Genomic DNA, 27,952 nt, shown 5'->3' on the forward strand with positions numbered 1-27,952 from the left:
AGCTTTGATTTCAAATTGTTTTAAAACAGGAAATCCACTTTAAAATATTGTTACTTCTTATCTGCTTTACCACCTAACCTATAAGATCATTTTAACCTTTGTTTTTTCTGTGAATTTCTGTTTTCTTAAACACATGCTGCAATTTTATTACTATACTTGGCTATAACATCAATTGAACCTTTGCTTTTTGGAGGATTTCATTTTTTAAATCAGATTCAAACTTAAGCATACACCTAACCTCCTTGGAAAACCTACAGCCAATGCCACCCCAGCTGGGGTTGGCTGCAGGACCTGGCCTCCAGCCCTGTGTCCAATTCCAACCCCACCACGGGTGCACAAACATCTCATGGCCTTCGTGCTACCCTGCTTGGACACTGGTTACAGCAGGAGTACTTCAGTACCTCAGAAAGAAACCCCATTGGGCTCCACGGGAGTGCTACAGTATGCATGACCTGAAAATGCTATTTTTTTTATTTTGGCTTAAGGGGATTTTGGCCCTGCCCCCTCACCCCCACCCACCACATTTCTAAAGTGCTTGGGGTCATATTGCCCCTTATGCCCTATTTTGCAAAGCTTGTTCTGGATATTGGGACAAAGTCCTTGAGTACAGTAATGGTGGCTGCAACATTTTTATCGAGCTGCAGCCAGACAATAAAATCAATCAGTACCTCGGGAGCGGTCTCAGGGTATGAAATGACCAATGGGAGAAAAGCAACCATACAGATGTACCTGTCTTGTTAACCCTGTCCAGCCCAACCCGAGCACCTCTTTAAACGCTAATTTCTCAATAGTAGCTGAAGAGAATCACACCAAATTAGATTAGCAAATTTTTACTTTTCGCCCAAATTTGGGGTAATTAAGTTCAGCCATTTTTTTGTGTCAGAGAGCACAGTTTCCATTCGAATAAACATAGTAAAACAATGTTTAGCATGGGGCTATATCTTGGTCCTGCTTGATAGTTCAATCCTTCCACGAGCGGGTGGAGAAGGATGAACCTTTGGTTGGGAAAGTTTGTGCACATTCATCAAGCGGCACTAAAGTTATTAGCAAAACAAAATGCTCTTCCTATGGAAACTATGACCTACCTATAACTACACAGTGGAAGTCATCATGAAAAGTCTGTGTGGAAAGCACAGAAATTAATATTCCTTCTTGAATTTGCACAAGGAAACCTCCTGGTCTATGTTCGATTCTTCCATTTCTTTTTTATCATAATAATAAAAAAAATCTTTCATTAAATAATGCTCCTCCTAACACTCTGTCAGTTTGAAGTGCAACTCATCTCATGAAGGCAGCAGGCAGTGTTGCTTGTACTTGGAGCATTCAACATGCTGTAGTATGTGTATACATAAAGAAATGCACTCATATCGCTATTTCGTATTAAGCATTTATCACCCCCCAGGAAATCGAAGCCACTGTCATGTTGCATAGGTAGTTGCTCTATTTCCTGTCATTTTAATAAGAACTTGTTTTTGTGAAGAACTTCCTTGTGCACTTGTGGCTTTCATAAGCACTGTAAATAAGACTAAACTGTAGTATGAGTTTACACCAGGAAAGTTTGGCTGCTCAAGATGGCACACCCCCCCCTGTGCTTCAGTTCTTCTCAAGATGTCCCACATCACCCTGTGCTACAGTGTTTCTCAAGATGTCCAACACCACCCTTTGCTATAGTGTTTCTCAAGATGTCACACACCACCCTGTGCTTCGGTTCCTCTCAAGATGCCCTACAGCACCCTGTGCTTCAGTATTTCTCAAATGGCCCTCACCATTTTGCTACAGTGCTTCTCAAGATGTCCCACAGTACTCTCTCCTCCAGTGTTTCTCTAAAGGACCCACACCACCCTGTGCTTCAGTTCTTCTCAAGATGCCCAACACCACACTGTGCTAGTGTTTCTCACGATGCCCCACACCAACCTGTGCTTCACGTCTCCTCAAAATACCCCACACCACCCTGTGCTACAGTGTTTCTCACGATGCCCCACACCACCCTGTGCTACAGTGTTTCTCACAATGCCCCACACCACCCTGTGCTAGTGTTTCTCAAGATGTCCCACACCAACCTGTGCTTCACTTCTCCTCAAGATGCCCCACACCACCCTGTGCTACAGTGTTTCTCAAGATGCCCCACACCACCCTGTGCTACAGTGTTTCTCAAGATGCCCCACACCACCCTGTGCTACAGTGTTTTTCAAGATGTCCCACACCACCCTGTGCTACAGTCTTTCTCAAGATCTCCCACACCACCCTGTGCTTTGGTTCCTCTCAAGATGCCCTATAGCACCCTTTGCTTCAGTTCTTCTCAAATGCCCCTCACCATTTTGCTACAGTGCTTCTCAAGATGTCCCACACTACCCTCTCCTCCAGTGTTTCTCAAAAGGACCCACACCACCCTGTGCTTCAGTTCTTCTCAAGATGCCCAACACCACCCTGTGCTAGTGTTTCTCAAGATGCCCCACACCACTCTGTGCTACAGTGTTTCTCAAGATGTCCCACACCACCCTGTGCTTCGGTTCCTCTCATGATGCCCTACAGCACCCTGTGCTTCAGTGTTTCTCAAGATGTCCTACACCACCCTGTGCTTCAGTTCTTCTCAAATGCCCCTCACCATTTTGCTACTTTGCTTCTCAAGATGCCCCACACCACCCTGTCCTCCAGTGTTTCTCAAAAGGACCCACACCACCCTGTGCTTCAGTTCTTCTCAATATGCCCAACACCACCTTGTGCTAGTGTTTCTCAAGATGTCCCACACCAACCTGTACTTCACTTCTCCTCAAGATGCCGCACACCACCCTGTGCTACAGTGTTTCTCAAGATGCCCCACACCACCCTGCGCTACAGTGGAAGTCATCATCAAAAGTCTGTGTGGAAAACACAGAAATTAATATTCCTTCTTCAATTTGCACAAGCAAACCTCCTGTTCTATGTTCGATTCTTCCATTTCTTTTTTATCATAATAATAAAAAAAATCTTTCATTAGATAATGCTCCACATAACACTCTATCAGTTTGAAGTGCAACTCATCTCATGCAGGCAGCAGGCAGTGTTGTTTGTACTTGGAGCATTCAACATGCTGCAGTATGTGTATATATAAAGAAATGCACTCATATCGCTATTTCGTATTAAGCATTTATCACCCCCAGGAAATCGAAGCCACTGTCATGTTGCATAGGTAGTTGCTCTATTTCCTGTCATTTTAATAAGAACTTGTTTTTGTGAAGAACTTCCTCGTGCACTTGTGGCTTTCATAAGCACTGTAAATAAGACTAAACTGTAGTATGAGTTTACACCAGGAAAGTTTGGCTGCTCAAGATGGCCCACACCACCCTGTGCTTCGGTTCTTCTCAAGATGTCCCACACCACCCTGTGCTACAGTGTTTCTCAAGATGACCCACACCACCCTGTGCTTCTGTTCCTCTCAAGATGCCCTACACCACCCTGTGCTTCAGTTCTTCTCAAGATGCCCAACACCACCCTGTGCTAGTGTTTCTCAAGATGCCCCACACCAACCTGTGCTTCACTTCTCCTCAAGATGCCCCACACCACCCTGTGCTACAGTGTTTCTCACGATGCCCCACACCACTCTGTCCTACAGTGTTTCTCAAGATGTCCCACACCACCCCGTGCTTCGGTTCCTCTTAAGATGCCCAACAGCACCTTGTGCTTCAGTGTTTCTCAAGATGTCCAACACCACCCTGTGCTTCCATTCTTCTCAAATACCCCTCACCATTTTGCTACAGTGCTTCTCAAGATGCCCCACACCACCCTGTCCTCCAGTGTTTCTCAAAAGGACCCACACCACCCTGTGCTTCAGTTCTTCTCAAGATTTCCAACACCACCCTGTGCTAGTGTTTCTCAAGATGTCCCACACCACTCTGTGCTACAGTGTTTCTCAAGATGTCCCACACCACCCTGTGCTTCGGTTCCTCTCATGATGCCCTACAGCCCCCTGTGCTTCAGTGTTTCTCAAGATGTCCTACACCACCCTGTGCTTCAGTTCTTCTCAAATGCCCCTCACCATTTTGCTACTTTGCTTCTCAAGATGCCCCACACCACCCTGTCCTCCAGTGTTTCTCAAAAGGACCCACACCACCCTGTGCTTCAGTTCTTCTCAATATGCCCAACACCACCTTGTGCTAGTGTTTCTCAAGATGTCCCACACCAACCTGTACTTCACTTCTCCTCAAGATGCCGCACACCACCCTGTGCTACAGTGTTTCTCAAGATGCCCCACACCACCCTGCGCTACAGTGGAAGTCATCATCAAAAGTCTGTGTGGAAAACACAGAAATTAATATTCCTTCTTCAATTTGCACAAGCAAACCTCCTGTTCTATGTTCGATTCTTCCATTTCTTTTTTATCATAATAATAAAAAAAATCTTTCATTAAATAATGCTCCACATAACACTCTGTCAGTTTGAAGTGCAACTCATCTCATGCAGGCAGCAGGCAGTGTTATTTGTACTTGGAACATTCAACATGCTGCAGTATGTGTATATATAAAGAAATACACTCATATCGCTATTTCGTATTAAGCATTTATCACCCCAAGGAAATCGAAGCCACTGTCATGTTGCATAGGTAGTTGCTCTATTTCCTGTCATTGTAATAAGAACTTGTTTTTGTGAAGAACTTCCTCGTGCACTTGTGGCTTTCATAAGCACTGTAAATAAGACTAAACTGTAGTATGAGTTTACACCAGGAAAGTTTGGATGCTCAAGATGGCCCACACCACCCTGTGCTTCGGTTCTTCTCAAGATGTCCCACACCACCCTGTGCTACAGTATTTCTCAAGATGACCCACACAAGCCTGTGCTGCAGTGTTTCTCAAGATGTCCCACACCACCCTGTGCTTCTGTTCCTCTCAAGATGCCCTACACCACCCTGTGCTTCAGTTCTTCTCAAGATGCCCAACACCACCCTGTGCTAGTGTTTCTCAAGTTGCCCCACACCAACCTGTGCTTCACTTCTCCTCAAGATGCCCCACACCACCCTGTGCTACAGTGTTTCTCACAATGCCCCACACCACTCTGTGCTACAGTGTTTCTCAAGATGTCCCACACCACCCTGTGCTTCGGTTCCTCTTAAGATGCCCTACAGCACCTTGTGCTTCAGTGTTTCTCCAGATGTCCAACACCACCCTGTGCTTCCATTCTTCTCAAATGCCCCTCACCATTTTGCTACAGTGCTTCTCAAGATGCCCCACACCACCCTGTCCTCCAGTGTTTCTCAAAAGGACCCACACCACCCTGTGCTTCAGTTCTTCTCAAGATTTCCAACACCACCCTGTGCTAGTGTTTCTCAAGATGTCCCACACCAACCTGTGCTATAGTGTTTCTCAAGATGCCCCACACCACCCTGCGCTACAGTGTTTCTCAAGATGTCCCACATCACCCTGTGCTTCATTGCTTCTCAAGATGTCTCACACCTTCCTGTGCAACAGTGTTTCTCAAGATGCCCCACACCACTCTGTGCTACAGTGTTTCTCATGATGCCCCACACCACTCTGTGCTACAGTGTTGCTCAAGATGTCCCACACCACCCTGTACTACAGTGTTGCTCAAGATGTCCCACACCACCCTGTGCTTCAGTGCTTGTCAAGATGTCCCACACCTCCCTGTGCTACAGTGTTTCTCACGATGCCCTACACCACTCTGTGCTACAGTGTTTCTCAAGATGTCCCACACCACCTTGTGCTTCAGTGGAAACACATTTCATGGACTTACTTCCAGTGAACGCCTGTCCTCCCAGGCTGAACCAAAATTGCTTCTGCTCTTTGTTCGATTTCACGCCTTTGCACACTCCATCACCACCAAGTTTTGATGTTTTTGTCCAGTCGTTTTCATGGCAGAGGAGCACATTTGGTGAGCTCATTAGCCCACAAAGGATGGAACCTACATTAAAAAAAAGTAAACCAAGTGTAAATAACAGCCTATACTTTTTGCTAAAGATATTAAAAAAGCACTGCTGTGGCCATCCATCGCAATCTTTCTTTGCTAGTTTTATGAATATCCTTGTAATCCCACACCTGCTAGCATTACTGCAATTGCACCAGACACTAGTATTTGGTGAGAACAATTTACAATTTAAGTTGTTTAATGGTGATTATAGAGTTTTTGGCTGAGGAACTTGTTAACACACATGGGTCAATGGATGAAGGACTCGGATGATGGGGTCTTTCTAGGCCCACTGTTTTCAATGGTTCAAACTATAAGGCAGGACCAATTATACAGGTCTAGGAAGAACATGCAACATGGCCATCAAGGCGTGCATGTCCTTTTGTCTCCCAATAAGGCTAATTAACACAAAAAGCGAGACTGAGCATCAGGAAAGGGCTATGACAATGGGCAAAATGAAAATTTGTCGGCAGTCATGATCAATTTATTTAAAATGATTGACCATACTAAGGTTTTGAAGTATAAATAAAATAGGGAAACGATGAAGAACTTTGAGCCCTGCCTAGGTACCATTAGCAACGGATGAATAATGAAAATTAGATGAATTAAAGACACAATCATATTTTTGTTAAATGGTCGAACTCAGCAGGACTGAAAGATAATACTGTTATTCTCATAGCACACAGGAGCTATAATAATCATATTCTTTTTGTTTTACTATTTGTTTAATTTTAGGGCTCCATATTGCACTTCTGCTGTTTCTAAGTGCTGTAAATAAGAGATATTACTATTACTCAATTTAATAGCAACCAGGTTACCGACGGTGGGAGGGTGAAAGTTGTGTCAGCTACATAAAATACTTCTACCACGATCGTCAGGTGCCTCAGCCGATTTCTATCACACTGTGTGGTTGTGCCCGTTGATCCAGACTACTGGTCTGTTGTGGGTAGGGAGTTGTCAGTTGTGGTGGGCTGGGAGGTACCACTTTCACCCTTAGTGCTGCTGCTTGGTGTTTTGGAGAGGCCTGAGGGTTTGAGGACAGATTGGGTGCTTTTGGGAACAGCTACAATGGTGGCGAAGTGAGACATCGCAGCCCAGTGGAAGGCTCCTGCTCCACCTACGGTGTCACAGTGAAGACATGGTGTGGATTGGTGTGCGCAACAAGAGACGCCTGTGTATGAGGCCCAGGAATGCCGTTCTAAACACGAACGTATTTGGGGGAAGAGGTTGGGTCCACTGGAATAGCCTTATATTTTCTCGCATTGCATGACTATGTCTCCTTCCTGGAAGTTTGTCCCATGATGCTCTGCCTTGCTTATTTGTCCTGTGCATTATCTGAAGTTTACTATTACGTGTCAGCTGAATCCTGTACCTATATTCAAAATTCAATAAAGTTGGTTATCAAAAAAAAAAAAATATGAATAATAATCCACATTTGTAAAGCGCGAACAATCACCCGTAAGGGTCTCTAGGCGCTGGGGGCCCTCGGGAGGATTAAGCAAGCTATTGCCCAGAGACACATGGTGCTGGGCTAATCTGCCGCTGGCGATTGAACCGCGATCCCCAAATTCTGGAGTCAGACGCCCTGGCCGCGGCGCCACACCTCTTCCCTAAATATATGTACGTCTCCTATATCTAATATTTTTCGTGAACTCAGCCTGTAGTTATTATTTAATTTACCATCTTATCAGTGGTTGCAAATGCTTTGGCAGAAAGCTCTAGAGAACCGTATAAAAGTAAAAATGAAGAAAATAACTACAATTATCAGAACTATGAATCTGAGCGGAGGTCATTATACACTGTTTCCATATTGCCTCCGCACTTTAGTGTGCTGACGTTCAGACACGTGTAAGATCCAGGCCTAGTCACAACTCAAGGACAACATCTCCCCCGAAATCTGCTTCAAATCTGCCTCCACAAGACAAGGGGTCACCGACATCTGGAAACAGATGTTCACTTGGTACCTTCTGCCAAAGCAATCACGTAAGAACAGGGACACAATGTCTGACTATCAGAAGATGAGGGCTGACGTGCCAAGAACATACAGAGAAACATTTGATACTGTTTGAAAGAGGGAAAATAGCTTCATATGCGGGACAGAAAATTAATAATTTAAACATTTTTAGCAGCCCACAAACATCCGGGAGTTTGTCCTTAAAGGCCGTTGTTCCTAACAAATTCTTCCATTCTGCGTTCTACCATTCTATAAGATCCCGCATGGTTTCTGTCTGTTATAAAAAAAACAACAATGAGATTAAATTGATGCCTTTTGATTTATTGTGGCCTTCTCAGGATGCAATACTGACCACCAACCAACATCTAGATATTACAGGCAATAAACATGCTGCATCTATATATTACAGACAATAAACATTGCAGCATCTATAAATTACAGGCAATAAACAAGCAGCATCTATATATTACAGCCAATACAGATGCCAGCATTTATATATTACAGACAATAAACATGCGGCATCTATGTATTACAGCCAATACAGATGCCAGCATTTATATATTACAGATAATAAACATGCAGCATCTATGTATTACAGCCAATACAGATGCCAGCATTTATATATTACAGATAATAAACATGCAGCATCTATACATTACAGCCAATACAGATGCCAGCATTTATATATTACAGATAATAAACATGCAGCATCTATGTATTACAGCCAATACAGATGCCAGCATTTATATATTACAGACATTAAACATGCAGCATCTATATATTACAGCCAATACAGATGCCAGCATTTATATATTACAGACAATAAACAGGCCAACATCTATAAATTACCGACAATAAACATGCCAACATCTAAATATTACAGACAATAATCTTGACTATAACCATTTATCTACCAATAAACTGGGTACAAAACTCACTGTAAAATTAAATGAAAGCTAGGGTTGACATGGGTGTTAAAAGTGGCTACAGCAATAACTGCAAATAGACGTCACATTCATGAGTTAAGGTCATGCCTTGACCTGGTCACCCACCCCACCTTATGTTCTTACTGTCATGCCCCAAGAGTGGATCCAACTGACTAATGGAGGGCAAATTTATTAAGGGTTCTTCCAAAACATGATTTCTATCGAGTATGGTGTCAGCTTTAACGACAGAAGCATGGTATGCCTTTGCAATAAATATAATCCTTGTAATAAATATAATATTCATATAAAGCACCTACGTATGTGGGTTATTGATGTATTTATTACTAAGCAATCAAAGCAGTGGTAGCCATCTCAAGGAGCTTTGCATGATACGGAAGTTACATGGGGTTTTGTTGGTCTCTGGGTCAACTCTGGTAGAGTGCCATGCACGGACGATAACAAAGTAATTCTAAAACTTTACTCACTGGGGAAAAATGTCCTCAGCACACTTCAGCCTGGGGTCCTGGACAGTCGTTAAGACCCAAGAGGCAAAGCATTCTTCATGTTCCTAAAGCAGACTGGATAATTACTGGAGGCGGGGCTTTTTCAGTGGCCGGACCACTCAATGGAATACCCTCCCCTCTGCCATACGTCTAGAGCCAAAACTGCTTAAATGTCAGAAAGGATTAAAAATCCGACTGTATCCGTAGAAATAGTGGCTGTAAAGATCTGTTCTGCTGTCTTAGGGCCACGGTGCCCTCCCGTGGAGTAACGCTTTACAACCACTTTAAAAGAAATAAAATAAAGTCAAGTTGTGGGATTTCCAAATCTTGTGCGAGACTTCCTAGTTGGTATTATAATAAAATATAAATACGCGCAACAACCTGGATTAATGAATTTTTACTAGACTGATCAATGTTTATGTGTGCTCCAGGGGTGGCGTCTTCATTCAAAACGTCAGTAGAACAATAACAATAAAGCACTTCCTTCATGGGTTGTGTCCCCCTTGGGCACTACATTGCTTGGTTCTTTGTCAATTTATATAATGAGAATAAACGAAAATTTAAGCATCAAGTTCTTTATTCTTCAATTTTCTTCATCCATCATGTTTGAGTTCATTCGTTAATTCAATAACTCATAGTATACGGACTAATACTTTATCCATCCAATGCATTTTGGGTTGTATAAAAACCCTTCATCAGGGATTAGTCCTAGGATTTAAATAATAATAACATAAGGAATTGTCATTCATTCTATATTACCAAAACGTAAGACTTTGTACATATATTCAATATTCAATGCATTTTCGTTGCTCAACTCATTATGTTCTGTGTTTAAATAAAGCTTTAAATAAAAGATTGAAATAATTTGTAACACTTCAATGAAATTACGGCGTGATTAAGTGAAAGTTGGTATGTTAACAGTTACTTTTGTAAGGAGTTCATGGTTAAAAATACGGTTGTGTTCCTGTGTCGATAACTAAAAGTTTTCAGTGTCATTAAAACCAGCGAAAATATTCATGACGAAATGATTTGTTAAGGTAGATGAGGTGCGGGTGACGTGTTATACCATTGAAAAAGTAATTTTCATGGCGTTTAAACAAGGCGGGGATGATTAGAAGGAATGTACGAAGATATGGTGCGAGTAACTAAATGTTGTAATCAAGACGTAATTGTGAGGATAAATATGGTTCAAGCGATTGTTACATGGAGTATAAATAAAGTTAAGCAGATCGGGCTGGTAACATTCATACCTCACTCGGTTGTAGTAATTCCGTATGTCTCTTGGTTCAGCCAAGCTTGCTGTTCGTATGCTGTAACCAGCGTTAGTTCCCTCGTGTGGCGAATAGGAGTAGAGAAGGGATTGTGCTTGTGGTTTAAAAATGGTGATTGTTGTGCGTGCGCATCAAGCGGAGTTAATTTCCGCATGTTGTGAAATAAAGGTAAAAATAGGACTGTGTTTGTGATTTCAATGTTAACGTGATGGTGGCCATTTTGTAATGGGTTTTAAGTGAAAAATATGTACACTTGCTTAAACCATAATGTTAATTCAAGGTTTACATTATTAGTACCTTACTGCATTCGTGATTTAAAACACTTATGCAGGAGAGAAAAGAAAACTTTAAATAATTATTTCTACATTCGAAAGAATTATATATAAACATGCTTAAATCAAAACTGTGTATTTAGACAATGATGATAACGATAAGGCATTAATTATAGATAGCATGATAGTTCAATGCGTTTATTCATTCCGTACGGATGACTGCTCTCCAGTTTTTTGATCCAATAAATAGTTTTCTCGTTGTAATAACATGTGACACCATGAACGTTGTGTATCTATTAAAATGCCCATGTGGCATGGTCTACGTGGGTAAAACCGAGAGAAAAATAAAAACAAGAATAAATGAACATAAATCTAACATCCGCACAAGAAATACCAAGTCAACTCTGGCGAACCACTTCATATTGAACAATCATAACATCAGCCAACTCAAGTTCCTAATCCTCGAGGTAACAACACCACAAGAAGGTCGTGATCCCAGAAAACATTTATTAAAACGAGAAAACTATTGGATCAAAAAACTGGAGAGCAGTCATCCGTACGGAATGAATGAACGCATTGAACTATCATGCAATCTATAATTAATGCCTTATCGTTATCATCATTGTCTAAATACACAGTTTTGATTTAAGCATGTTTATATATAATTCTTTCGAATGTAGAAATAATTATTTAAAGTTTTCTTTTCTCTCCTGCATAAGTGTTTTAAATCACGAATGCAGTAAGGTACTAATAATGTATACCTTGAATTAACATTATGGTTTAAGCAAGTGTACATATTTTTCACTTAAAACCCATTACAAAATGGCCACCATCACGTTAACATTGAAATCACAAACACAGTCCTATTTTTACCTTTATTTCACAACATGCGGAAATTAACTCCGCTTGAGTGGAGAGGTGTGGCTCACTGCTTATAGGAAGCAGACCCAGAAGCAGAGAACGGCCTGGGACCAGGGTTCAATTCCCGACGCGGCAGGGTCGAGGACCAGGGCCAGCGGACTCGATAATTCTCGCTTCGGTGCCTACTCTAACCAGGGATCACACTCGGCGACTCTGGGCATTAGCTTGCCTCATCTCCACAACGGCCCCCCACATTCGCTGGGGATGCCTGGTTTCACCTTGGAGATACCCTGGAGGGACCATCTCACAGGGATAGCCAGGACGGGTTCCCCAGCGGTCTACGGCGCCAGGACGCCTCAGGGCAGCAGTGCGCTTTACAAGACACATACATTTACATTTACATTGATGCGCACGCACAACAATCACCATTTTTAAACCACAAGCACAATCCCTTCTCTACTCCTATTCGCCACACGAGGGAACAAACGCTGGTTACAGCATACGAACAGCAAGCTTGGCTGAACCAAGAGACATACGGAATTACTACAACCGAGTGAGGTATGAATGTTACCAGCCCGATCTGCTTAACTTTATTTATACTCCATGTAACAATCGCTTGAACCATATTTATCCTCACAATTACGTCTTGATTACAACATTTAGTTACTCGCACCATATCTTCGTACATTCCTTCTAATCATCCCCGCCTCATTTAAACGCCATGAAAATTACTTTTTCAATGGTATAACACGTCACCCGCACCTCATCTACCTTAACAAATCATTTCGTCATGAATATTTTCGCTGGTTTTAATGACACTGAAAACTTTTAGTTATCGCTCCAACACAGGAACACAACCGTATTTTTAACCTTGAACTCCTTACAAAAGTAACTGTTAACATACCAACTTTCACTTAATCACGCCGTAATTTCATTGAAGTGTTACAAATTATTTCAATCTTTTATTTAAAGCTTTATTTAAACACAGAACATAATGAGTTGAGCAACGAAAATGCATTGAATATTGAATATATGTACAAAGTCTTACGTTTTGGTAATATAGAATGAATGACAATTCCTTATGTTATTATTATTTAAATCCTAGGACTAATCCCTGATGAAGGGTTTTTATACAACCCAAAATGCATTGGATGGATAAAGTATTAGTCCGTATACTATGAGTTATTGAATTAACGAATGAACTCAAACATGATGGAAGAAGAAAATTGAAGAATAAAGAACTTGATGCTTAAATTTTCGTTTATTCTCATTATATAAATTGACAAAGAACCAAGCAATGTAGTGCCCAAGGGGGACACAACCCATGAAGGAAGTGCTTTATTGTTATTACTTCCTAGTTGGTGACATCACATCACTGGTGAAGAGAGGCATGGCCCACAGTGCACCAGCTGATGGGTCCCAGGCTACTGGCACGCCTACTACCCTCTGTGCCCGCAGGGTGGAGTCCAGGATTCTTTGAGTTCTGTTTAGATATAGACCAACAGGAAATGACGTGTGTTCAGTCCTCTCAAGACCTTGAGGAAGTTTCCTGATAATCCGAGGTGTGAGGACTGGATTTGCCAAAGTGAACAGCAAAGTGGCATCCAGGCTGCCTTCTGTGTATATTTATCATCCACACATGTTATTTATGCCTCACTTTAGGAGCCAGGATAAGTCTATTGTTGCTTTCTTTCCTTTACGTAATTGTGAATTGGACTAATCCATACATTCTAACTAATACTTATTTTTCATTATTTGTTCTGTTTATTTGATTTCAGAACTTGCAAATGTATCCATTTTATTGAATACATATTTATTAATTTATAATTTCCTTATTTAATTCCTTTGTATAAAGTCAGGATGCTAAAGAAAGTGTTCTTTGTGGAAGGACCGGATTTACAATATTTACTGCACATATAGCACGTTCATGTGTATTTGTATTACTTACAAACATACTTGTGAAGTCAACAGGCCGGTCATTAGCCTATGTGTGAAGTCTGAGCTTGTGCTGTACGCATGAACCCTCCCAGAACATTATCTAACATTGCGTCTCAAAAAGTATCCGCTACATAAGTCATAACAAAACGACAGTAATACAACAGTTGTCAGCAAAGAGCTCACTTCACTTCTCCAGTATCAATATGCTTTGTAACGCCATTGACGCGTGGAGTGACCTCAGATCCTGTAATCCCTATTTGGCGGCATCTGCCTGAACCCGGATTACCATAGACATGATAATGAGGCCCGGGGTGTGTCAGGTGATTCACTTGGAAAGCTTATAGTGCTGTATTTTTTTGATTTCCAAACATTGTGGGTTAGGAAATACAGATGTATTTCCCTCTATCCACATAATGAATTGCAGGGCATTCTGTAGACGGTTTAATTCGAACTCGATTGAGGGATTAAATATCTTCCTTTCGTCCAAATTTTTCCATAAATCTACAAACCAGCACCATGGAGAATGCGGAGGGATACTACTGCTCTCGTGGCATATGCTTTCCATTGTCCTGGAAAGGAAGGTAGCCAACAATTAAGTATTTTAATAAATAAGGATGTTTAACTTGGTAAATAAGAACCAGGCCCCTAGCTAGGTAGGTTTCCAAGATATTGCAGTGGACTAAAATGTTAGGTGGTCTAGAGCTTGACGATGTAATATGTATTCTAAAGCAGCACATTTCAATGCTATACGTACTCACACCATAGGTACCAGGGCCCGCTCACATCAAAAAAGTATGTCATAACATACTCCGTCTCTATCAATGGCAGAATTTTAGGCAGTACTTCTAATTTGGAAAGACTGAGTAGAAAGGAAAACTATATAGAATAACATGCTGCCTCTGTTCATATTGTTTCTGTTCTCTTCATTCTTTATTTCCACAATTGTGATATTTGGTACCATAATTCTGCATGTAGTCTGTGTTAGATTTGCACCTAAAAAGCTCCTACTAATACTAGGCCCAATTTCTTGTGTGTGTGGTCTCTTCTGGAAAAGGGTGAGGGAAACAGAAGAAACTACCTGTGGTCTCTTGCAGGTAAATTCATTTCTAACATGGACTCCTTCCAGAGAAGGTTGGGAGAGATTCATGGGACTCCTGTCCATTTTCCTCACTCTAATTCGTAATTTGGTAGATCTGCATTGCATGGGGCTCAGAAGATTGTACTGAGCCAGGACTGGGCCGGTACGCAACATTCGGAAGCCTATCTAGTCTAAAAGGAAACAGACGGAGCAATGACAGAAGAGGTGATGTTAGTCAGAGAAAGGTGATTGAGACTAGTTTGTGCTATACATCAATCTGGGCATGTAAAGTTTCATCCATAGGCAATAGTTGTCAAGCTGCTAAGGCCTGGCATGATTGGTGAGATGGCTTGATCATCAACCGGGTGTAAACGAATGAGAAGAGGTGAGTAAAATGGGCATCTGGCTTTACACATATTTAATCACATCTGCATACAGAAATGTATGTATATGTAAACAAGTGCAAATACAAGAAAGAGTGCATTTGTACTGAAGCTGTGATTATGTGACCTGCTTGGGAACTTTGGGTTTGTTAAGAGAAGACTTAAGTTTTCTTCTTTCACATGGATTAACTGTGTTGTGTGATTGGAATATGCGAAGCTGGAGTCGAGCGTGCCTAGGTCATTCCAGGGTAAGTCATTTTGACATGCATCTACCCATTTGATGGAGACAGGAGTCATGTCTCTGAGGAAGCACAGGCAGGTCGAGGGTCTAAGCAGATGTCCAGAGGTCTGTCTTCCATCACTCCTTGAAGTTTGGTGACAGGGATGCCTTGACGTTTAGTACTAGAACCCTGAATTGTCTTTCCAGTTAGGCGTGCAAGATAATTGAGGCAATGATACTGCTGTTGTGATATCTGTAATGATCTCAGTCCCGCCGGAGCAGGACTCGGAGCCTGGACCGGAAGGGATTGCCAACAATGTATCACTCTCTGGCCAGGCGTGGCCATAGGGCTTAAATAAACGGGCAAGGATCTCTTGAGGTCCTTCCACCCATACCGACTAACTGGTGTGTGTGTGTGTGTCACTTTATTCCAGCTCACCACCGGGCCTGTGCACTCCAGAGACCCCGTAACAATATCTTCTTGTGGTTTGATTGTGGGACTGGAGTTGAAACAATAACATGCAACCACGCAAAAGCTAATGTAATTGTGAGAACATTCGTATGTTGCTGCTACGTGACTAACTAGGCGCTGGTTACACAGGGTGCTGTGGCAGGGGAGATGTAAACAAACAGGTCATGAGTTTTGCCTTAAAGCAGTCAACATAAGTTACCAGCTTTAATAATGAAGGAGTGCATGCCACAGCTGTGCTCCCATATAAACTATTTGCCATGTACAAATGTGTAGCAAAAGTAAGTGCATGACCACGAGTGTTATGGTCTGACTTGACAGTGCAGCTGTCGCCAGACAATCCTGTGAGAATCACTAGGAGAGAGGGACTTTAGCTCCACCCACGTGTTGGATCCCTGGAGTACATTTATTTAGAGGTCAAAACCTGTGTGCTTCCACAAAAAAGTGCTCGCCTTTCACACAGCTTTGATCATTTTGTTTATTTGTCTAGCTGTTTGAGCTAGAACTTTGAGGGGTACACACATGACATTAGTGCATTAGATAACAATACTTACACCAATATTATTCTACAAGTCTTTGCTCCCAAACAAATATATATCCATTACCAGGCTAGCTATTTCTAATGCTTCACATTACCATACAACATTCCTTTAAAGCTAGACCTATTGACATTGCCAATGCATGTTTAATTTGGGCCAGCAGAAGCCTCACTATAGATTAGTCAACCATTTTTTCTTTAGAAAATAGAACCGTGACATATAGTCAGTTGAATTTAATTTTAGCTTAACCGGAAGCGAGTGAAGTTATTTTGCACCCTTTTGCTATATGATTGCTGTGCATTAGGCCAGTTTCATTATTTACACATATGTTCTTGATTTAATCCAAATTGATTTCATGCTGATTAGCAGATATAATGCATTGACACACAATTGACAATGAACCTCATAGCTGTTGACTGAGGACAGCTGGAACCACCTCAATAATTTGTTTTACATGTGAAAGCTATTACATGATTTTCCTGTTGAGGAGGCTGATTTGCTGGGTTTTTATCAATGAGGACACCATGTTTTTTACGATTGATAATGTTATGATCTGCTGTCCAAACAGATTAGGAAAAGTTGGTGATGAATCAACTGTGTGTTCAAGAGAATGTAAGCTTCAACTCTGCCCCATTTATATAGACATCTCTAAGTCCTTCAAGATTGGGGAGAAGAGTTGGCTTAACGACTAGGGCGGTCGACCTCTAATCTGGGGAACTGGGTTTGAGTCTCGGCAATGACGCTGGACATCCTGTGATTCTGGGCAAATCACTTATTTTCCCCGTGCCTAAAAAAATTAATGTGTCCTCATGTAACGCAACTGGTGCTATGTAAAGCGCTCTGATACCCGATTCGGGTCAAGTTCACGCTATATAAAGCTCTGTAAAAAAAAAAAGATTCAGCTTATGAAAACCATGCTGGTAGATAGTTAAAATGATCATGAACCCCACCTATTTTCAACATTATCATTAAAACATCCATATATAACTGGCATTCCAGCGCATGATTGTGGTGACACACAGTAGGGTTTGCTGTATTTAATGAACACGCAGGGGCAATAAGGGTAACCCCATTGGCACACTAGAATTCAGAGATTTGTGATTTGAGAAAAAATTTCTCAGTCCAACTGTTAGGGCACTATCCCAAACAAAGGAGAAAAACAGTAAAATGCTTTGCTATAAAACAAGAAATCATTCAGACTTAGTAAACAGGTAAACTCTGGATGGTTACACCAAAAGCAGTTGACAGGCTGAGTATTTTTGCGTTATAATATTACATTCATCTACAGTATTTAGTAAGTTATCCTATACGTCTATGGAGTCTATCGTAACATCACTGCAAGGGCAGAACCTCTATTGGAAAAATCTAAGATACCAAAATTTCCCACATGATTCTGAAGCTGATCAGTGTCAACTGACTCTCGGATTTTTACGCATCACCAGCAACTCATCAGAGGGCCTTCTATAACTTTTAAGTAAGATTTTGTTCAATGAGCTAGACTCTCTATTTGTTTTAAAGCGTTTTGCAGTTTTTGCACAGTGCCCAAAAAGTTTAACATTCTTTGCAAACTTTTCTGTTTACTAGCTTTGTCAGCTCTCTGGTACCGCGTTATGTGTTTATTTTTCTTTTCATGCAGCATAATGAGGTGCTTGGTACTTCTTTTTCCATTTGGCTTTAAATTGCCTACAGATTGGGTTCAATGTTTTGTCACAGCAATGATCCAAGCACTTCTGCATGTTTGCATGTGACACCTTAGCTGGGTGCGTGATAAATATGAGCTATTATTTTCCTAGCAGGCATATATCATCAGGAAGCAAATAATCGGATAGGAAAAGAGATGAAGATCAGAAGGCAATGTTTGGATTTCTTATTGAAAATCTCAGTATTTAAATTTTCGTTTCTTGGTCTCTATATTTATGATCCACCTTTCATTCCAAAGCTCTTCTCCTCTGTCCTAGGTCTTCTTAGGTAATTACCTTGTAAGGGTTGAGGTTCAGGGCTACTCTTAGGGGCAACTGCCTGTGCAGGAAAGTAGTGTAAGTGGTAGAGGTTTGTTTAAAATTAAAAAAATTTAGCTATAAAGACTTTATAATTTTTTCCAGTGATCGTCGTGTCCGATTAATTCTTAACACGTGCCACTTTCCGGGACACTCCTTGGAGTTGCTGTGAACGGTATAAGCTGCTTTCATTCATTCATTCATTTACTTATTAGCTAGATTATTTTGATGTAACCTTAAGAAGTAACTACTGGAATAAGAATGGAAGAATGAAAATAAGGAAGGTTAGAGCTAGGTAATCCAACTGATAAGAGATACGCAATCATGATAAGTCAGGGAAGACAGGCACCGGAAAAATGCAATGACTATGCAGGGTATGGAGAATATGAGGGAAAAAAGGGCGAGGAATCTACTTTTTGGGTCGAAAAGAACCAAAACCCACGGGGGTGATACACGTTGTAAACTCGATTAATTACATAATTACTAGAAAATAGTAGCTGGGATGAACAACAGTTTTGATGCACGATATCTATTAGAACTAAAATAATAACATCCATTGCTCTGCAAATACAATTTATGTTATTTCCCTATCGGGTATAGAATACTAGTATAGATTAAGACGTTTACTGGCAATTCTAATAGCTATTCAAAAATGGCTATTTGGGCATGCATCAGAACATTTGCATAGATGTGTTCTTTGAGGAAATCTGCCATTCTACTTCCATAATAATGACACCAAAAATCCTGATGTCAACATGGTGAGAAAATAGTATTTTTGCATGTTTGCTTTACGGTACTAAACTTCAGCCCTCACTGTTTACACTTCACAAAGAAATCCTGAATCTCAGAATCTTTTTCAAAATATCAATCTACTCTTCCAGTTTTTCAGAAAGGAAAATGCTCAAATATTAACTGCCCTTTGAAACGTGGGTAATTGCAGAATAGATTAATTTTCGTTTTATGTCCGGTTTGACAGCTTAGCGGTCTTCAGTATATATTGGTAACAATTCTTTAATTGTGCATTTTACATTAAGTGGGCTTAGCTAAACACAGACGAGTGTTGCATGAGCACCTCACGCTATTGGCTGTTCCTTCCAGGTAGTGATTTCATTGAGAAAAAAAAAACAGACTCAATCCCTACTGCCTTCTTTTTTCCAATTAGGAATTAGGCATTAGGAGGGCAAATGGAGCAGGCATTATTGTGATAAGGAGCACATGTACATCAATGCATGTAATTAGCATCTGCATGCATTGGCACATTAAGGCCCAATCTCTTGGCATTGCCACTGCTTGTTCATGTAGGGTCTATTCCAACAATACACTGTATGTCGACCCATTTCTACCCTTTGTACTGCAGGGAAAACATCTAGATAATGTTGATCATCCCGGGCTCACTCTAAACGGAGCGCACCAGGGCCGGACTGGCCGTAGCAGGCACCGGGCAATCCCCCGGTGCGCCGCACGGGAGCGCACTGCTCGAAAGCATACTGCATTTATTTACAGAACAATAGTTTATAAAGAATTAAAGCAGATATTAAATAATAGCTAAATCCTGCTTGCTTATATAACTATAATTCCCCAACTCCTGTATTTTTAAGATCTTCGTATCTAACAGAAATCACTTTTTTCGGACTGTGATCTGTTGTTAAAATTAAAAAGAGGAATCTTGTTTCTCCCGCTTCTGAACAGTGGTGTGTGGAACTTATAAATCGGCAGCCTGTGACTGAGTTTTTTTTTTACAATCTCCCAAAAGACAACAGTAAACAACACCATTGTCCATCTTGCAAACTTGCACCGGCTGCAGATGTGGAATATTTGAGTGTAAGCAGACGTGACGGTGAACACTAAATTGCTACAGAGAAAGTGGATTCCAACTTTCAACAACCAGATACAAAACCCACAGCCTTCCTGTTAGATAGGACTGTGCTTGAGGGAGAATTGAAATGGGAGAGATCCCGAGTATTGGACCCATCTACAGACCCTCCACGCTATTACACGCTGATCTCAATCCACGCAGGGGATCCCCCGGCATCATACACTAAGATGTAAAAAGGAAGCCATGTGACTGGGTTAGATTGGTCAGTGTCTCAACATCAATGTTGAACAAGCTGGGTGACAGCATGGATGCCTGCCAGGGACCAGACGTAAATTACTTCGTGCCACGCATTAGAACGAAGACAAACCCCCAAGCTTTATCAGTAAGACAAGAATTAAAGCATTGGAGAACAACACCCCTAGGTGAGGTCCAATAGCGTGCAAGAGATCCATTAGCATCCTATGATCCACAGTAAGTATTAGCGCGGAAAGATTAAACGTAACCAGAGTACTGGCATGGGTGCTCTCTAGTAACTTGTGCGATTATGTGCCACTATTTGGGCAAAAGTTTCCAGAAAAGAATTCAATTCATAATAATCCAGAGCAAAAATCTTAGCGGGCACTCGACAGTAGATTCAAGATATATTTTGCTGCCAGAAGCAGCGGGATCACACACCACAAGGCCTCATAGACTGCATAGGGAGATTGAGGCTGGGTTTAGAGAGGTGCCAGATGTAAAAGAGGCTACAAGGAATGGGCTCACTAGCCTTGTGCAGTTGAGCTTGGCAGTGGACGGTGGTCACCTGGTGAGAAGATGTGACGCAAGCCTACAGATATGTTACGCTTAGGAGTGAAATAAAGAGGAAAGTTGAAGTGGATGGCACTTTATGAGATACTGGTCATATTGACACACTCTGAAATCCATGGACAGTGAGGTGCAGTGGTGTGTGCGGTCCAGAGACATCCGGGTGAAATGAAAAGTGAATACTGCTGTTAGAAATTGGGTTACTGGTTGACTGGGGTATGAGTCCTGGTCAAGCAGCAGCCACCATCCTAGTTGAAGTAAAGCCACTGGCAGTTTGCTGAGGCCACCCTCCATTCTATCACTTTTTCGCCCCATCCATCAATCTGGACAGGAAGCAATCATATGCAAATCAAACTTGTTCCTGCTCCAACAGAATGCACACTAGTCTGGGGCTGCATCTGGGATTGCTTTTGAATCTGTCTAGAGGGTGCCTTGCCTAGCAGTTTGTGCCGGACCGTTCCCTTTGAATGAAGATCAAGGCTGGGTTGCATGTGGTTGGTCTCCGTAATGGCATAGCATAATATAGAAGGGAGTGAACGCCTTCTTGGTGCTCCTTTTAGCGGGCAGCCCCTTCTCCTGTCAAAAAGTCTTGAGCTGAGCAACAGTGTAGTTCTCCAGGTTGATAAGCTCAAACTTCATCTTTGCAGGTGAGGTCACAGATGCAAACAGTCAGGTAGAGTAGGAAAGAATATTAAACAAACTCAAATTGGTCTCAGATATGGGATGGTAGTGTACAACAAATCACCGTATGACACTGCTCAAACACAAGTTCCATCCTCATCGCTGATCACCAATGTTAGAAATTAGGTTACTGGTTGACTGGGGTGTAAGTTCTGGACAAGCAGCAACAACTTCCTTTTCAGGGTGAGACACAAGCCAACCCTAAATTATCCTGTGCTTGATCCCCTGGTAGCTTGTCACAGAGCAGTCAGGCTTAACGTGTAAACTATTTTTGCAGCACTTCAAACACTAAAACAGTGAAAAAAACCACAAAATGACAAAAATACAATTAGTATCTGAGTTATGAATATTTAAAACTGTAAAATAGCGACTAAAAGCATAAAGCTTCAACCGCAGCAAGCTGGTCGCAATGGACAGGGTCAAAGTCAGACATCCAGGCTCACCGCGATGGAACGCAGGTTGGCTACAGTCCCAATTTAGTCCCGCTGGTGTTTACCTTCTCAAGTTCTGTGCCAAGAGTCCCATTCGTATTGAAGAGGGTCACAAGGAGCAAGGAGAGCATAACGGGTGGCAGTCGGTGTTGTGCGAAGAACAGACCAGGCATCGCGGACAGGCAAGCTGGAGCTTCCCGCTAACAGTCACCTGCAGGCTGCTCTACGCTGTGGTGCAAAGAGATGGACTGGTGGAGTTTCGTGCACAATTTTGTTGTCATTGACATGGTCTCAGTGCGAACCGGCCCGTTCGCGGTTGTGGAAAGCCCAAAAGCTTGATTTCAAGCCACGCCAAGGGTCCAGGACCTGTTCGCCACAAACCAATTGTGCAGTCAGCGCAACCCCCCTCTCAATGGAGACTCTCTGAGGGCGTAAATGGCGTCTATTTGACCACCTTTCAGTCATCCCCCTGCAGGTGGCTGCATTTTCACCGCACCGCTTGCAGGGTGAGCTCTGTCCCCCTTGAAAGTGCAGGCCAAGTGCCACCTACACATTGATAGATGGGCCAGCTGCTTCAATTAGCAGGCCCATCTTTCACTAATGTGCTGCTGACAGAGCAGCACAGGTTCACCCCCGGGCTATATGAAAAAAGAGCAAAGAGCCCTATGAGATATTCTGTTTTAGGATGGGTTTAGGCAGAATAAACAAATTATATATCCTGCTATCAACCCCAGGAAACATATTTTCACTTTATTTTCATAATAAAAATTGAATTTATTTGCATGCATTATACACGCTGAGTCAAAACCCCATTTAATTAACAATTCAGGCTCACATAAATGATCCAGGCAACTGCTGGTGTTGCAGGCTTTTATACACAAAACATCACTTTGAACTGTATTCATCATACAGCCACCCTGTAGCTTGTTCATCCCAGAATCAAGGTGGACGCTATATAGGTGGCTATGCAATCTCCACCGGTGGGCGCCAGAAGCCAATGTAAAGGTTATATTTTGGTATGCATGGTGGTACTATATTTCTTTTACTTACTTCGTAATTTATATGTTGTCCTTTATCTTACTGAAGAATCGCATTTAATGAAATATGTTAATAACATATGGAAAATGGGGTGCATAGCTACAAATAATATCTACAAATATATATATATATTTTTTCTAACCTCCATTGAGTATGATCTGGCTCAATATGAAGCCATCGCAGCAGGAGTCGCGTTCACAGGTCTGACGACAAAACAAGTGAGCGTCGGTCAAAGTTGTGCCAGCGGCGGAGAAAGCCATGGTATTGTAGACCCCAGAACGGGAGTTCTTAAAGTCAGTCTTCTCAAAGGTCTTCAGACCAGAGGTAGTAAATTCATGTCCTAGGAGGAGAGATGGATATACATATGAATACTTGTGGCACTGAGGTCAGCTGTGCCTGAATTGCAGTACATAGATGAACAAGGCTACAGTCGGATACTTTAATTGAGATGATAGAGGAAGACATTGGGGGACATGATCAAGACAACAAACGCAATTACTTATTTAGGGTGTCTACAGCTAGTGATGTAAATTCACAGAGTGATCCAGATGATGAGTGACCATGCATAGTGATCCAGAGCAGGAGTGAGACCCACAAGTGGAACATAACTCAGCAGTACACTTTACTAAAAGGTGCAGAGCTGGAATATACCAAATGTACTGCTATGCAAGACAAGAGAAGGTTTCACAGAGAGGTTGTTAAATCCAGCATTGAAGGTAATAGGCATTACATTCAAGGTTAGTGTACCCTGGTGCATGGGCGCTACGAAACTATGGGCTAGATGTACAAAGCTTTTAGCCATTCGCAAACCGCCCGATTCACAGAATCGGCCCATTTGCGAATGATTAAAGGCTTTTTTCAATGTACAAAGGCCCAATTTGCGATTCAGTAACTTATTACTGAATCGCAAATTGGGTTTGCGATTCAGTATTAGGAAGGGACATGTTTAAGGCATCCTTCCTAATACAAAAATCGTAGTGGACTGTGCAAATATTTTTTTACCGAAATGCGCTTGAAAAACATTCACATTTTACCACCTACTTCAAATAGGTTGTAATCAATTCACAAATGGCAAGGATTCCCCAAAAGACCCCTTCCCCTTTGTGGATTTTTGTAAACACATTTGCCTAAAAAATGAAAAGAAAACTTGTAATTTTTCTTTTTGAAACGCATCCGGTTTTCCTTTAAAGAAAATGGGCTGCATTAAAAAAAATTGCTTTATTGAAAAGCAATCACAGACATGGTGGTCTGCAGGCCACCATCCCTGTGAGTTTTGCAATTCCCAATGAGTCGCAAGCCAAAAACCTACCTCATGAATATTAACAAGGAAGGTTTATTTGCGACCCACTGGGAATTGCAAAATGTGTCAAAGACCGATTGTACATTGTTGTTAGTGATTACCAAATAGCGATTCGCAAAAATTCACTATTTGGCAATTGCAAACGATTACCAACGTACATCACGCCCCAAAATCTGGAGGATGCAAAGAGAGGTTGTTGGTGGTAAACAGGTGTTTTTCGAGGGGGTGGATCAGAGTGGTGGAGGGATGGATCAGAGTACTGAGGAAGATGTTCTGGCTCAGACTGGAGACCACAATCCATCGCTGTTTTCAAGATTCAGGAGAGGACACTAATCCTAGTATAACCTCACAGTGTTGGGTATAGGACACTGCACTAAGTGTAAGGAGGCAAGGTTGAATCTACAAATAGTAGAATAAACATATTAGTTTTGTGAGTGTCTTGCAATGAGATGAATGAATGGAAAAAATGAGCCTTTAATGAATGCTTTGGTTTGCTTGCCCAGCATTTACATTCTAAATTTATCACTTTAACAACTAGTGCATATTTGCTAATCTTTCTGTTTTTTACAGTGCGTGCTTATGCTTATGCCTCTCCTCCAATTCCTTTGTCCTATGCTAACAGGAATCTTGTGCATTAACAGAAAAAGATGTGAAACATACTTCAGCATTTGTGTAGAAGAAGCAGGAAACACAAAGAACCATAAAGGGCCCTAATATAAGTGTATCAGAGTAATTCCTGGTAACACCGACCTACAGAGTTACAAATGCCTGAGTTATGAAGGGTTAAAAGTGGGACCCCTAGGGTCCAGTAATGAGCAATTACTGGAGGCATCAGTAAATTCCCCAATAATTCTTAATTCTCATTGCCTGGTACTTTACCAGAAGACTAAAGAGCCTCGTTTACCAGCCACTGACATTGTTCTCTGCCCTGGCAAACAGCCGTATTCGCTGGGTGGGACTACATCTCCCAACTTTCCAGGCTACCACGTGGGGGCTGATTGGGTGCCGGAGCGCCATAGAGAGATGAGAGGCATCCCGTACTCGGGAGCCTTGTTTACAAGCCACTGACATTGTTCTCTGCCCTGCCAAACAGCCGTACTTGCTGGGGTGGGACTACATCCCCCAGCTTTTCAGGCTACCATATGGGGGCCGATTGGGAGCTGAATAACCATAAAGAGATGAGAGGTGTCCCACAGCGCGGGTCGTGCCCAGGCATGTGCACCGGCCATGAGCGGGCCCTTCTTAGCCCGTCATAGTCCGACAGAGGCAGGGCTCACTCTCTTAGCTCCTTGGATCCTGCTCTTTGCGGCATGTTAGAATAACTTACTGCCTCCATATAAGGTACTGTGCGTTTAATCCATCTTTACCTTCCTCTGTGGTTGACATGGGGAAAAGAACGATTACTCCCATGACCACCACAGGCCTTCAATTACGCTCATGTACAGTTGACAGTTTCTTAGTGAGAGCCGTGGACCTTGTCTCAAATGAAATAAAGTTGGTGAAGAGGTGGCTCTCCCTCATGACATTATACCCCATTTGCCCCACTTTGCCATACAGATCCTCTCCTCGAACTAACGATGATGCGTCCATAGGGGAAAGTATTGGTCAAAATCATTCCATTGGTGCTGGACTAGCAGATGGGGCTGATAAGGCAAATGGCACCATAATTTCTGTCAACTTGCCTGTCCCGAGGCCAGCGGCCAAACGTAGGAAAAGAACGCAGAAACCAAAATTGTTTACCTCCAAGCACACCATGGTAACACAAAGGCAACCTGACCCTGAATGTCCAACCATCCTAGGTCGTGGATCCATGGAACATTATAAGAGGGCGCCTCAGTGATCTTTTGGATGACAAACTATGCATGGTCTATAACTAGATTCTTGCCATTAAGACCAGCTTAAGTAAATTGGTAAAACCTGGGGAGGGAGGCTCTTTAAGTTCACGGAACTTAACAACCTATAGTTGCCGGTATAAACTCCTCATCAAACACTACAATATCTGCTCCGCAACCATTAATAGGGAAATTAGGGAAAGTGATGGTGCCAACATTGAGAACTTGGCTACAACCCAAGAGATAGCTCCCATCTTGAAAACTCTGGGAGGAGAGCAGGGGGCTCATGCCCCCACTCCCCGATATGCCTCAAAATTCAGCCAGACAGAAATCGCATAACATCGGATTCTCTGCCAGCGATTGACCTTCCCCCTGACTCCTGCCATCATGTAATTGTTTTAGCCAACGTACCCATTTTACCTGTTGGCTCCTCTGAATCAACATGGGCACTTAAGAACAAAGTGGTATATTGGTTGAATCATATGATGAGCCGCCAGTGGGACTTAATGAGATCCTATTTGTGGGGGACATTGGGCCTTTGAAAAGGCAATACCCAGGTGGTACCATAATTATAAATGTTTGTAACCCCACAGTCGCTGGCAAAGTCCCCGCACAAGCAAGAGCTGGCACGGTAAAACCATGTCCTATAAAGATCCTGCCATTGGGTTTCTTTTATAAAAATTTAGTGCCAGTTGCCCAGTATAATAATTAGGCTCAAGCTCAAAATTAAACACTTAACAGACTCCAAACCAATTATCATCTTCCTCTTAAAAACAAATGTATGGGTATCTTAAAAGGTGAGCGGAATTTACCCGCATGTTATCATCCAATCTCATTAATAGATTCCACAGCAAAGATTTTAGGGCGGGTGATCTTGGGTAAATTGGAGACGTGGACAGAGGCCAACTCTTTATCTTCAGCAGTGCAATATGGCTTCCGACCCACTTTAAGGACTATGGAGCAAGCTCTCAACCTATTCCAGATTCTGGGGTAATACGACAAAGCCAGCAGAGTTGCCTTGCATATGGCATTCATGGACTTCTTCTGGGCTTTTGACTCAGTAGACTGTGGGAACTAATGAAGCGGGCGGGGGTCGATCCAATTTTGTTGGACCTAGTAATGCGCTTGCATTAGGATACAACAACAAAGGTTTGTTACACACAGTATGAGGATTGTACACACCGAATAAAGGTTGCTAGAGGGGATAGGCAGGGGTGTATACTAGCCCCCTTCCTGATTTTATTTTATATTAATTCTCTAGATACCTTCCTAAGGTCCTGTAGTAAAAATGTACCAATAATTGTCCCCCATACAGTCCCGGTGCTGCTCCATGAAGACGATGCATTTGTTTTAGCACTGACAGCAAATGGTCTTTAGAAATTTTTAAATGATTTTAATGATTTTATGTCAAAACTAAATCTCAAAATAAATTGGCAAAAATTCTTTATAATGACTTGTGGCCCTAAATGTACAAAGTCCCAAAACTTTTATATTGCGGTCATTGAATGAAAAAGTACCTTCTTTCAATTAAGTAGGTATTCTTTTGGATGCTAATGGGGCATTGGATAGATTAATTAACCAAAATGAAGGCAGCCTGTCACACGATCTTTAGATTTGCTAAAAGGTTAGGCCACAAGCCAATTAAGGAGATGCTCCAGCTCTAAAGGAGCAAGTGTGTTCCAGTAGCACATATGGGCAGGAGTCTGGGGCCACCCTCACCCTGCAAAATTACAGGGAGCTGAAA

At 42.1% G+C, this 27,952-nt stretch overlaps 1 protein-coding gene across 1 annotated transcript in view; it reads right to left on the minus strand.

Annotated features, from left to right (window-relative positions):
- TG (thyroglobulin) overlaps positions 1 to 27,952 on the minus strand; it is a 660,241-nt gene that overhangs the window by 411,138 nt on the left and 221,151 nt on the right. The window contains exons 26-27 of the mRNA XM_085604890.1: positions 23,219 to 23,416; positions 5,725 to 5,892 (exon numbers count right to left, since the gene is read on the minus strand). Of these exons, the coding sequence (XP_085461016.1) occupies positions 5,725 to 5,892; positions 23,219 to 23,416 (366 nt within the window). The remainder of the gene's footprint in view (positions 1 to 5,724; positions 5,893 to 23,218; positions 23,417 to 27,952) is intronic.

This window comes from Triturus cristatus, chromosome 5_1 (genome assembly GCF_964204655.1).
Source record: "Triturus cristatus chromosome 5_1, aTriCri1.1, whole genome shotgun sequence".
In the NCBI taxonomy this organism is placed as follows: domain Eukaryota; kingdom Metazoa; phylum Chordata; class Amphibia; order Caudata; family Salamandridae; genus Triturus; species Triturus cristatus.